Source organism: Sycon ciliatum, chromosome 3 (genome assembly GCF_964019385.1).
Source record: "Sycon ciliatum chromosome 3, ocSycCili1.1, whole genome shotgun sequence".
In the NCBI taxonomy this organism is placed as follows: Eukaryota; Metazoa; Porifera; class Calcarea; order Leucosolenida; family Sycettidae; genus Sycon; species Sycon ciliatum.
This window is the reverse complement of record NC_088645.1, coordinates 14,328,285-14,342,127: the sequence shown is the minus strand read 5'-3', so window position 1 is coordinate 14,342,127 and position 13,843 is coordinate 14,328,285. Positions and strand designations below refer to the sequence as shown.

Below are 13,843 nucleotides of genomic sequence, written 5' to 3'. Positions count from 1 at the left end.
TAACAGTAACATTAAAAATTAATGGTCTTATTTGACAAACGAAATCCTCCATAAAGGCTCCCCAGTTACGCTGTCTATAAAGCGCCATGAAAAAGGTGAAGTGTTGCCAGCGCGGCTCATTGATACAAACATGTTCAGCTATAATTATAATTATTATTAGGGCTGAGTCGGGTAGCATTTTCTTCGGGTATCGGGTTCGGGTAGTTTTCCACAGGTAGCACGGGTACCCGATCGGGTAATGTTTCCATTGTAACACCAAAATGCACTCCTTCCCTTACACACTGGGTAGCCATGCGGAGTATTACATGAATTCGTACTAGGGGTGAAACGAGTATCTATTTTGACCAACCGATCACTCATTCATAATATTCGATCGAGTATCCGATTATTTCGAGTATTTTATCGAAATTCAAAAGCGCTAGATTTGTGAGTTCTCGACCAATTCGAAAGAAATTATCTGTGAACATAGAACAAAAGTCGCCAACGTCTTGTACAGAGTGTAAAGTAACGATTTTCACCAGTACTTTCATTATCTCAAAACAAAATAACGTTACTTGCCGTGGTGATCGCATCGTCCAAGTCATAAAGTACTGACTCAAAGGCACGAATAATGCGTGCATACCCAGTCGATGAGGAGTACAACAGGAGTTTTTGAAAAATAGAATGCCAGTACCAAAAAAAAAAAAAAAAAAAACGATCGAGTGCAAAATTTCGAATACTCGCTCGTTTGAGATTTTCGAACGAATACTCGAATATTCGAACTAATCGTTTCACCCCTAATTCGTACACATGCCCTGTACATGATGTCTTCTGCTACTTCGGGTCTTCGGGTACAACTCTGTACCCGTCTACCCGAGGTCCTCACGGGTAGCACTGGTACCCGACTCCCCGTGCACACCACTAATTATTATTATGCTCCGAAAGAGCCCTTTTCTCAGTACGGGTATAACACTCACCCCCTTTCCTAGCCTGAACATGGTTGAGAAGTGGGTCGGGTATGCGTCAAACTTCGTGCAAAGCTAGTATAATAATAATAATACATGTAGCTACAAGGGAGTGCTCAATGTCAGAGCTGTATATTTCTCGCTATGACTCTAGTATGAGAGCACTCTGAATTTGATGCTTTGAGCCGATTTAAAAAAAAATTGCTGTTCGTTGTTAGTTGTTCGTGATCGGTTCGACCAGTCCTTTTGAGCTCCGCTAAATAGACATAGATATTTTTGTTGCCCGTAAAAGAGGCTTTTGGATCAACAGACATACCGGTACATGTGAACTTCACACCTGAAAAGATTGGTCAACCGGCCTCAGCCAATCAGAGTTCATATTCTTGGCTTGCTGATGGCTGTTTCTTTCTGCATTTCTGCATGAGGAAGGACCGGAAAATTCTACAGGAGAAAAAGCCATCCCAAACCCCGACCACCATTCCCTCCTGGAATGATTACAAACCCCGACCCCATCCACTCCTGGAATGATTACAAACCCCGACCCCATCCACTCCTGGAATGATTACTTTTATAGCCTGTGCTGGCTGTGAACTTCACACCTGACATGATTGATCAACAGGCCTCAGCCAATCAGAGTGAAGCAAGTGTTTATTCTCTTGGCTTGCTGATGGCTGTTGTTTCTACATTACGAACCAACCATCCCCTCCTGGAATGATTAGTTTTATAGCATAATTATGCTGGCTGTGAACTTCACACCTGAAATGATTGGTCAACCGGCCTCAGCCAATCAGAGTTCAGCAAGTGCCTTTTTGGCCTGCTGATGGCTGTTGTTTCTGCATTTCTGAATGAGAAAGGACCGGAAAATTCTACAGGAAAATATTTTTACTGAATACCACAGAACCATCAGATGCTGCACAGCGGCGGCGGTGGCATAATGGATCGAAGTGTGGGGGGGGGGGGCAAAAGTAACTCCTCCGACCAATGGTCTCGGATTCATCGTTACTCATGTGTGCTGATACACAGGAGAAAAGAACATGTGCATCCAAGAGGGGAGCACCGGCTTTGCAAACGATAATGGGGAGAATTTGAGATTGAGATAGGACATAGCAATCATAAAAGCAGTGCACCGTGGAAATAGGAAGATGGAGAAAACTGATAATCGCATACACATTAAGGCTGAGCGAAGGGGATCAGAGAGGGGTAGAAGGGAGCTGGAGTGTGGTCAGTACAATTAGGCTGGTGTGTTGGCTGAGATTGAGAGATCATAACCTGTCTGTGGCCCACTCCCACGTGCGGCGCCGCAAGTGGTCGTTGACATTTTTCTTGAAGGTGTGCATACCTCTGCGAGAAGGGGGAGACTGCAGAAGGGTAGGGGGTACATGTCGTGTCGGAAACACTGGCTATTTCTCCGGAGATTGAGTGTAGATAATTCTCTGCAGTCGTAGGCTATGGAGCAACATGTATACCCGAGTGACTCAGGTTTGCGCAGACATTCAGCCCATAATAAAGCGTTGCGCCTATCGTACTGGTCTGGACGAACAGTTTTGGTTAACAGGAGGTGTCCTGAATGTGAGCCAGTTTCAACTCAGAGTTTCAGCAAAAGTCTAGCCTCAGAAATGGATGTGTGGTGTGTGCCTCTGTAGATATCAAGTGGAACTGCAAGAAGACAAGAGCTCTCTCCGAACTAACGGTTACATCAGGGGCACAAAAACTAGGAATGAACTAGTGAACCTGGTGATACGCAACGCGCATCAGATCTTCCACGAGCACACCATAGCAAGATGTTGAGTCTTGACCATAGCTTTCAAAATGATAATCGTCTTCTGAAATCCGTCTCCAGAGGCCCAGGACTTCTTTCTCCTTGTTCATATTTTTGAAAACCAAAAAAAAATAGATCGCAGTGAACAGGATTCGAACCTGTGCGGGCAGAGCCCAATAATTATTGATTTCGAGTCAATCGCCTTAACCACTCGGCCACCACTGCTGCATATGCTTAGGGCAAGGAACATTTTACTTTCTCCGCAAGATGATACACCCCTGGACACTGGTCACGGATAATTATCATATTGCTTGCAAGGCAGACGATCGTAGGTATGTACTCTTCATGTACCCGACTACCCGCCCCACACCACCCTACACTTTTGGTCGGTAGAATGCACTCTGCGGGTGGTTTTCTTTACTTAAAGGGGAAGTATACCCTAAATCAAATTTTCACCAGTTGTAGTCTTCTGGGTGCTGAGTCGAATGGTCTTGGTCCGAGGAAGCTGCGATGCTCCCTTCCTACTTGAATCCCAATCGAACTCGCGCACTTCCACCGAAACTGGGTGACTGCGCCCTACTAGATGGGGATTTGTATGCAAAATGTCACTAAAAGCGCCATTTCGTTCTTATAAAAGCACGGATGACCGCGATTGGCCCATATGTTGTAGTCTTTTGGACGCTGAGTCCACTGGTTTTGGTCCGAAAAGGCTGCGATGCAGCGTTCCTCCTTTATTCCCAATCGAACATGGTTGAACAAGCGGTCACGTGCTCCTGCGTACACCAGTCACCTGGTCACCGTGCCTGTAGGGTACAACTTACTAGCCTGTTTGACCTTTTTTGGGTGCAGTCCTGTCACTCGAGTTGAACTCGAGTTGAACCTTGGTGTGAAAGTTGTCGCCTGCTGGCGCGGTAACCAGGTGATTTGGGCACCCAGGAGCACGTGACCGCTTGTTCAACCATGTTCGATTGGGAATAAAGGAGGAACGCTGCATCGCAGCCTTTTCGGACCAAAACCAGTCGACTCAGCGTCCAAAAGACTACAGCATATGGGCCAATCGCGGTCATCCGTGCTTTTATAAGAACGAAATGGCGCTTTTAGTGACATTTTGCATACAAATCCCCATCTAGTAGGGCGCAGTCACCCAGTTTCGGTGGAAGTGCGCGAGTTCGATTGGGATTCAAGTAGGAAGGGAGCGTCGCAGCTTCCTCGGACCAAGACCATTCGACTCAGCACCCAGAAGACTACAACTGGTGAAAATTTGATTTTAGGGTATACTTCCCCTTTAATATTAGTCAGGAACAGTTGACCAAGCCAAATATACAGATTCTTTGAAGATTGAACATTTCGTTATGTACCAGCCAACCGGCAACCAACGATAGAAACAGGTAGTAAGTCACACGGAATTTATTTATTACACATGTACAGTGGGCCAGTAGCCCTCCCTATATAATCCGGAACCATTTTGTACTACGGAAAATCTCCTGGATTTGGGGAATTCTGCTGGATTTAAGGATTTAGGAAAAATTCTACCGGATCCAGGGAGGGTGCTGGATTAGAAAATGTGATTTATTATTATTATCATTATTATACGCATTCCCGCGTTGAAGTGTAGCAGCAGTATGCTGCGTCCACAGCTTCGCTAATGGCTTGGGTGAGAGGAGAGGGGAGAGAAAGCAACAAGGCAACCAACATCTATGAAATAGGTCACAATAACATGAAGAGAACCAACCTACATAATTATGCATGATTGCACAAGAATGGAGACGACAAATGGCTATTCATTGTGCCACAAAACCGGTACACAGGAGATCTGTCGACAATGTAACGAAACATAAAACTCAGTTACTCAATACAGGTTCCACTAAATTGCAAGAGAACAACGCTACAACATTAGAATTGCCGCTAAATTATCGCAAGTGTAGAGAACGAGTCCAATACAATCATGTACAAATGAAAACCATGAACAGACTGTTCCGAAGTTATTTTGAGAACAAATTGTACATGTACTTGCTGACACTGACGGAACACGAACTAATTTTGAGTTGAATACGCACAAAGTCTTGTACATGTACAGTCAACTTCGCTAATAACGACATCGGATATAACGACAATTCGCGAATAACGACAGAATTTCCATGCCCAGGGCAAAGTCCCATCCCACTGTAATACATATAATGAGACTTCGGGTATAACGACACTTCGCGAATAAGGACACCTTTTTGATGCCCCGCCGAGTGTCGTTATAAGCGAAGTTGACTGTACATCATTATGCGCCGGTGTTGTGGAGTAAGCAGGTACGTCAGTCACCAATCCAGCTTCAGCTCCCCGCTCGCTTCAGCGGAATGTTGCCCGCGCGTTTGCTTTGCCTCCACACGGATAGACGACCAGCGCAGAGTCCCGCAGCTCCGTGGCCGTAAGGTCTTGATATTCGCCGTTAGTGCCGTCAAGTCTCAGTCCACCTCTCACAGCAAGCCGCTCTATGAAAATCTTTCTCTCTCCATTGGAGTGCTCCCCAGTTGCGCGAGGAGACTAGAGAAATTCCTCCGGTGAGCGAGGAAGAAGAGCGGAGTTACCCAACTCAACCAAACAAAATGTGATTTACGGCTGCAATATGCATGAAAAGGACATTTTGGTTCCTGAAAAGTATGCTGGCTGGGTTGTGATCAGTGACCAAATAAGTAGGACCTTCTGAGAGGTACCACATAATTGGCGTAGACACAAGGTAATATACTAAGTCCTTTTTTCATTTTTCGTTTTCTTCGTGTTTCGCTGCATCCACAATCTCTGCAGTTCACTTCTGTATGATTAAATGTTGTTCTCCCTTCGCCATGACTGCACTTGCACAGAGAGAGAGAGAGAGAGAGAGAGAGAGAGAGAGAGAGAGTAAGTTACATTTATAAAGACAGGTAAGTCTAACAAATGAGGACTGAGACCTCTACAACAGGGTTTTTACGCCTGAAAGCAGGTGCATGATTTAACAAGCAGGTTGTCAGTCTAGATTTTATGCGCAGATGGAGAAAAAGCGCAGAATTTTTGTAATGAGATCAAAAGCAGAAATAATAAGAAATAATAAGAAAAGATGAAATGAAAGCCTGCTCACAACCCCGCCCAGCCTTGCGAGCTGGGTATGGTGGATTAAGAACCCGGTTCAACGCTCGAGCAAGCGCTCTCCAGTCAAGGTGTTCACAGCAACTGATAGGAACTCATATGGGGAAATTATAGAAAAGAAATAATAAGATAAAGAGAATAAATTTCAACGCACCTCAATAAACGGAGTCCCACATACAGTACCTCAGAAAAGTGGATCTTCCGACCAGTGTTTTTGTTGACGTCGCAACCAGATGATGTGTGTGTGTGAGAGAGAGAGAGAGAGAGAGAGAGAGAGAGAGAGAGAGAGAGAGAGAGAGAGAGAGAGAGAGAGAGAGAGAGAGAGTCACCTGAGGGCAAGCCAGTAATTCCCGTTCTTCACCCATTTTTCATCCTGAAGCAGGATACAAATCTACTTCATTCCTTGGTGCTAACCGCTTTAAGGCACTCCCGAATCCCTTCGCACTATTCATATCATGGCCCCAATTCATTTCGCCAGGAACTAGACACAAACATACACATTGGACACCATGTAAGAAGACATTAGGATCTGTTGGGAATGCCCAAGTAAAATAATACAATACATGATTGCGAGAGCATGAAACTTGAAGTAGCAGCAAACAAGCCTTGATTGTCCTTGTTGTTTTGTTCTCTATTGCGCTCTTCCTCCGCGGTGTTGAGCACTGTCAGCACTCTGGGTACATCCTCGGGTAAAATACAATACAATGCGAAATACCTGTAGGAATTCAGTCAATGGGTGTGCTCAGCTTCATGTTTCCTCGCAATGATTATTTGATGCGTTATGATTGCATGACATTGCCTAAAGCTGAGGCGAGCTAAAGAGTTGTGAGTAGATACGAACATCAGGTTTAACCATTATTGAACGCTCAGTGGAATGGATTCGACAGCTAGTTTGCAAATGGATTCGGTGATAAACACTCCCCGGGTACAGAATCAAACAGTGTTACTCCCAGGTGTGACGTTGCTTGTTGCCATCCTCATAATGTATTCCCAAGAATAGAAGGAATAGACTCAGATGGACTTTTCTTTTTCAAAATGAATCCGTTCGTTTATGTACACTGAGGCGGATTTACGGTCAAGGATGAAACAAAAGCCTAGAGATACGCCTTTTCCCACTACTATTTTACCATCAAACAGAGTGGCTGAGCCTACAGATGGCCAGATTGGAGATGTACACAGAACCTTACTGCCACTATCCTACTGCCGCACGGATTTTGAACTATCACTTGCTTCCACTGTGGGTAAGATTTAGCTGCAATTATCTTTCCTGGAAGGATAAGGAAATGGATTCCCCACCCCATGCCCTGGTATTATAGTCTTCCAGTCGCGAAGTTATAAACTACCTCATCTTGACACACAACCACTGAACTGACCTATGCCCTGAGCATTGCTGCGTCACATGACATTCAAGAACAGGAGCATATCGGAATTCCGCCAGCGGGCCTTGTCCTGAAAACCTTACATGTTTCAAGGAGTTCCAGCATAATGGGACTACTCAGTTCAAACTATTTCTTGCCCCCAGTCCTGTACTGTTTAGGTGTGCTTCCCGCTATCACCATGGTCACGTGTTGCTGCTGTGACGCACAGAGTTCATGTGACTGGCGACATAGTCTACGGTTGTCAAGCACTGGTGTCCACGACAGCACCGCCGTCTCCAGCATGATAAGCAGTGAGTGTCGTATCCGTACGTGCCGTTGTAGATTCCACGCACATGATATTTGGCGCACTAGACGTCTTGGACATTGATGTACTGGCATAGCTAAAAGGAGCTGGTGATCTAGAATGGAGGCCGGGGGCTGCTAGATAGCTGAGCTACTATGCTGCTGACATGTAGACTTTGTAGTGTAGACAGTGGGGCAGTGCCATACAGATATGGATCTACGCTGCTGTGCGTCAACACTTTCGTACAGTGTGTTTGCGTGTGGTTTTCGCATGTTGTCCCCGTGTGGTGGATGGCTGGTAAGTGTGACGGGAGACTTGACACCAGTTGTCACGGGAGCTATGGCAACCGTCAACGGGGAGGTGGCGTGCATGTTGCAGGCCAGTTTGAGAAGTGTTCTCATCACATGATTCAGTGGTGGAAAGGTGTCCATGCTGACGTGAGGATCTGCGGTGGGTCCGGCGAAACCCGGCGTTTGTTGTAAGATCCACTCCGCTGGTCTCCATGGCCTAGCACAAAGGTGGACTAGTCAGGCTGCATAACCGGCCTGTGCCACTGAGGGGTGACAACAGATTGGCCAGTGATATGGTTCCCCAGACGATTATCTTGCACAGTATTACAGCAATTCCAACAGGCTTCTAACTGCCACGGACCACGTTGTTGACAGAATCTAGGGGGTTATGATCTATTTATCTCTTGTGCCTGTCCGTGCTGTGTTCAACACCAGTGACCCTGGTCTGGCGGGTACGATCCACCGCGAGACGCGAGTATCATTACATCAGCACAACGAGAGGCAAGGACAGTTCAGTCATTCCGCCGTACCAATAGGGCCATAGGATAGCATACAGTGCATGTCTCCGTCAGTCGAGTCTTGTCTTCCATATTGTCCGCCTGCCGAAGGAAGTTGGCCTAAGTCAGTTCGTTTGAATGTCCCTAGTAACCTAGGTGTATTAGAGTGTGTTGGAGAACAACTCTTCTTACCGTAGTGTCTCCTGATAGTACTAACGCTTCATCCGTGTGCCTCTCGAAAGAGAAACGGGTGTCCAGTGGTGTTCGAAGCACAGCGATGTTCGACCGCGCACCGCCTGCAATATCCAGTCCTGAAGGTCAAGACAGCATGCTCGGAGCCGCTAGACCAGCCTTGGCGCTCTACACCAGCCACACAGCCATCAACACACTCAACGAACTCGACGACTTTCTGAACGTAGAGGACAGCAGCAACAACACTTCGCAATGCAACAGTGGTACGACGAGCAGAGGCGAATGCTCGCCACGGAAGGCTTCGTTCAGTAATAGCCGGTCGAGCAGTTCCACGCTAGTACCAGCAGGAGAGGCTGAGCCGTGCGATAAGTGTGTTAGTTCGCCGAACAGTCTCATTGGGGCGGTGAACAACCGGCATGCGGAGTGCTTGAAGCGCCTGCTGAACAGTCGAGGTGCCGATCCGCAGCAGGATACCACACCTTCAGGCGTCACCTGTGCACACATTGCCGCCAAGATTGGAAATCTCGAGGCTCTTCATATCCTGTTGGGCCACGATCCCAAAGCAGTACTATACCGAGATGGCAGAGGTGCCACCGTCGCTCACGTTGCCGCTCATAACGGACACGTGGACTGCCTGCGAGAGCTGGTGACGGCGTGTGACGAACTGGGAGATCTGCGGAACAACGACGGTGCTACGCCGGCGCATTTTGCAGCCAGTGGCGGATTCCTGGACGCGCTCAAGACCGTTGTTCAGGCATCCAAGACGCCGAACAGTCGTACAACGGGAGGTGCGACCCCAAGTAAGTACTACAGTCCACATACCTGCCAATTATCCCGATTAGGCCGGGACCGTCCCGATACGCGAGGGTGGTTATTACTAATAGGCACCCAGAAGTGCATTAGATGTAGTTGTCTGCCTCACAGCTACATTTATTATACATTTTCATACCGACATGTAGGTATGTCATTGTCCTGATCTCAGGGTTTGCAAAGGTTGGCAAGTACAAGTATGAGTACATAATTATCATATACAGTACAGCGTGTCCCCATTTTCATTGAATGTGTTCGTCCAGAGTTACACTTATAGTGCAATGAACTGTATGTCTAAAGTGCACTAGGACTGTTCGAGTAGAGTGTGCTCTGAGAGAGTCTGTGCGCATGTGCCCTTGGTATTCGTCTAGTGAACATTGCTGTGAATCCTTTCTTTCTCCAATCAAATCATTGGCCACAATCATAGTTATGGTAGTGATGTTGCCACGACTACACTTGAATAAATAACGACTGTTTTCCCATCCAGATCACCTACTACATTGTACATAACACGATCTATTCAAGATACATACTACACACTGCTGTTCAGGATTAGGTCAGCCCTGCAGGGCAGGGTCCAACCATGCCTAATAGGCGATTCAGACTACGGCCAACTGTGACCACGCTTCTACGACTCTTCGACGTATTTTGATCAGGGATTGTGCATAACAGTTTGAAACACGACTGCATCACCATGGAAATTCAAGTTCACACGTGATTTTGGCCGTAGTCTGAATCGCCTATTACCATGACATTAGGTGTGGTGCAGCTGTGTATTATGTCAACAAAGTCGAGACTGGAAGTTATTCCGATGTGGCATAGGACACGTGCAGCTCTATGCTATCAGCAGTGTTTAACCCATGGATAACTGGCAGCTCTGTGTTGGCAGACAGGGCTGCTTCAGGAAGGACCAGAGCAAAAACATACAAATAAAATGTGTACCAGGCCTGCATGGTCACCTAAGCAACTCGCCATGACAATCACACAGTTGTACTGGGTTCACTCATAATCACTCACATGATATTTAGATTCCTGCATGGACTGTACTGGGCATACACCCACCAGCAGTAGGTTACTAACTCCGTACAATGCAGCAGTAGATCTACATGTAATCACAACAAATCTTTGCTTTGTTTCCCCTGCCTGTTCCACAGCGTACTTCGCAGCACAGGAAGGTCACACGGACTGTGTGCAGTGGCTGGTTGAAGGGGCCAGAGCTGACCCTAACCTGGCCAGCAATGACGGTATGACACCATTACATGCTGCAGCACAAACAGGTAAGCAAAGTTGTCTAGATGTATAGCGGTCCTGTAGGTTAGTACTAGCAATGGTGATATGGACCACGAAGATATTCCTAGCCACATAGCAAGCATGGTTATGCTACAATTGAGTTTGACATGACGTCTAAGATCCATGCTGCACCATCACCATCAATCAAACGATTTTGCACGTGTCGAAGGCTCTGTTTTCTCTCTGTCTATCCGTATTTCTCTCTCTGCTTCTCCCCCCCCCTCACTCTCTCTCTCTCTCTCTCTCTCTCTCTCTCTCTCTCTCTCTCTCTCGTCATGCACAGTACATACTGTGATAATAGAGAATATCACTGTTGCACTGTTCTGCAGGTCGCATCAATACGATGACGTGGCTAGTGAGAAAGGCTGGTTGCCAGGTGACGTGTCGTACTACAGACGGTGCCACTCCTGTCCATTTCGCTGCTGCCAAGGGTCACGTGAACATCCTTCAATGGATGCTCAATCACCATGTGAGTGCTTTCAGAAGATGGAGCGATTTCAAGGCATAGTCTCGTAATTGATACTTTATGGGAGGCAAGCTTTGTTGGGAAGTAGGTGGGGTTAGGGGTTAGGCTTACAATTACATTGACATGCATTGTTTAGTACTTCAAATTCAATACGTATATGTACTGGTATACAATGGACACTAAGGTAGGGAAGCAGGCTAAAGGTATGCCCTTCCAAATGGTACTCTACCTGTATAAGCTTGCTCACGTTTTCTCACAATATACGAATATGTACAAAAATGTACAATGTTGACAGGGTCACTTGACGATCTTGTGTCCTGCGGTGTGTGTTTGCTGCTCGCGGCCTACAGTTGTGCGATGGCTCGGAGACAGATGACTATGGCGACACGCCAGTGCACGATGCAGCCGAGCAAGGGCAGCTGGAGTCGCTGCGTGTGTTCGCCATGCATCGCTGCAACATGTTCCCAACGGACAAGGATAGCAACACGCCACTGTAAGAAAATCTACGTGGAAGAGCAATGCAATGTCGGACAAATAATTTAGTAAAAACGAAATACAATGTGTCTCGCTTGCTGTCTGTAGCGTTGGATAGTATCTCATAACCAAGTTGTGGTAGTGGACAAGATTGTTGGACAGCAATAATAACACAATCTCGAGTGGAATACTGTATGGTAATTATAAATCAAAATGGAAGTTCCACAATTGTCATGCAAGACAAGCACCACACAATCATAATCATGATCGCTCCAATGATGTGAACCGGATTACCACAGCAAATAGTTTGATCTGAACTATCGGTATATGCCATGTACATGTATGATCTGCAATGATAATGCATCACCCTCTCCATTCAACTGTATACACTAGAGCTCTCAGTCTGTAGTACCGTCCTTGACCTGCTGGTTACTGGCCTGTTCTCTCTGCAGTGATTTCGCCATTGAAAACAAACACAGGGCGTGTGCAGAGTTCCTGCGGACTGGTACCGCAGGCAGTGCAGACACCCTCAACAGCATCAGCTCCGCACTATCCGTAAGCTGCACCATATCTTCAGTGGAAACTGTTCAGTGATTTGAGGCACGGGCACAATTGCTGTTAATTTATTCATTGAAATGCCATTTAGCCTTGGCACACTCTTGTAATCTGTGTACAAATGTACATGTTCATTAGCCTAACGCTCTCATGCTAATGTGCATAGCAAGGCCAGCAAAGAGATTCTATGGACAGTATGATTACCCTGGGTAGGATCTGCGATGTATCTCACAGCCAGAAAAGTACTCCCGAGAATCGATACGCTTTTTTTGAGGACTGTGTTGTAGCAGCTCCTTCATAATTAACGTTATTATGATTCCTACTGGAGTTGATAGTCCTGAAACGCCGCATCTGCTTGCCTGTTTCTTGTATAGAACCTATCCACTGACACGACCGGAAGTAGTAGCAATGACTCGCAGTCCATGGACTTTGATTACTCACGGCCAGGGGCGCCTGATGGTGCCTCCGGATATACTCTACCCGCTGTCAGTAAGGTGACACCGCCCAAGAAGAAGAACAAAGGATGGATGTCTGGCATCAAGAGAAGGGTAAGCCGCTGTTGCTCAGTGACCTACTCACTGTGCAAACTCTGGAAGGTGGAATGCAATCCAGTAATACATGGCTACTTCCCCCTGTCTAACCCCCCCCCCCTCCCCTGTCTAACCCCCCTCCCCTGTCTAACCCCCCTCCCCCTGTCTAACCCCCCTCCCCCTGTCTAACCCCCTCCCCTGTCTAACCCCCTCCCCCTGTCTAACCCCCTCCCCTGTCTAACCCCCCCTCTCCCTGTCTAACCCCCCCCCTCTCCCTGTCTAACCCCCCCCTCCCTGTCTAACCCCCCCCCTCCCCCTGTCTAACCCCCAAGAAGCACATGTACATGTATAGCAGCAGACTGGCCAAACTGTAAAAAATACTTTGGAGGGTGAGTTTCCGGGATTTTTGAGGTGATCCACTTCCATGTAGGTCCTTTACCTAGCATCATAATGGTGCAGATCATTTACATGTCATGTACATGTACATGCAGTTTTTAGCATCGTAATTTTGTAGATATTCCTGCCAGTAAGAGTGCATCACCCCTCTCTTGGTACACGTGTACTGGGGAATTCCCTTGATTCGAAAATTCCCTTGCCTGGGAAACTCCCGTGAGTACTTCAGTAGTGTACACGGGCATTCATTTGCCTTTACGCATTTCAAGTAATTCAATACCTCAAGGTTGGGGAGAAGCTGCTGAAGATGAACACAGTTTGTTGAAAGACAGAATTGTGAATTGGCTCAACAATATTTTAAAAGGTATTTGTACTAGTATCCTTTGTACCAGTATAATGCTATAATTATGTTTCTTTCTTCCTTCCTGCTCTTCCTACAGCTGTCACGTGATCATGTTTGAAGTGGTCCGCGTAAAGACAGCAACGACTTACGTATTGCTCCTTGAACCACAGTTGTTTTGTACGCGTAATGGACCAATCACGATAATAGCAAACTGCATTTATTAATGCCCACTCTAGTTATTAATTTTTAATTAAGGACACAAGTATATCATTTGCTAACATGGCCTAACACTAACTAACATTATCAGGATGGCACATATTATCTGGATACCTAAGATTATACATGTATGTACCGCATGCCCAGAGCTGATTGCATTTAGCTGACTACTTACAGATAGTCATGAGCACTATAAACACACAAACACAGTAACACAGTAGAGCCCGCGAAGAAACACACTGAGCCAGGCCTTGAGTATTTGCTTCTCCCTAATGCTGGTACATGAACGGGGGACATCTTGAGACAGTGAG

The 13,843-nt window shown here is 46.5% G+C and overlaps 1 protein-coding gene and 1 non-coding gene across 2 annotated transcripts; one reads left to right on the top strand and one right to left on the bottom strand.

Moving 5' to 3' along the window:
* Positions 1-2,840: 2,840 nt before the first annotated feature.
* Positions 2,841-2,928, bottom strand: Trnas-cga (transfer RNA serine (anticodon CGA)). Its single transcript has one exon. It is a non-coding gene; the product is annotated as a tRNA-Ser (tRNA).
* A 5,214-nt stretch (positions 2,929-8,142) lies between these two features.
* LOC135811518 (espin-like) lies at positions 8,143-13,837 on the top strand. The gene is made up of 7 exons (XM_065324758.1): positions 8,143-9,255; positions 10,420-10,542; positions 10,885-11,024; positions 11,372-11,514; positions 11,948-12,050; positions 12,425-12,598; positions 13,414-13,837. Exons 1-7 carry the CDS (start codon positions 8,541-8,543, stop codon positions 13,432-13,434), a joined length of 1,419 nt encoding a protein of 472 aa, XP_065180830.1. The 5' UTR covers positions 8,143-8,540; the 3' UTR covers positions 13,435-13,837.
* The last annotated feature ends 6 nt before the right edge of the window (positions 13,838-13,843 follow it).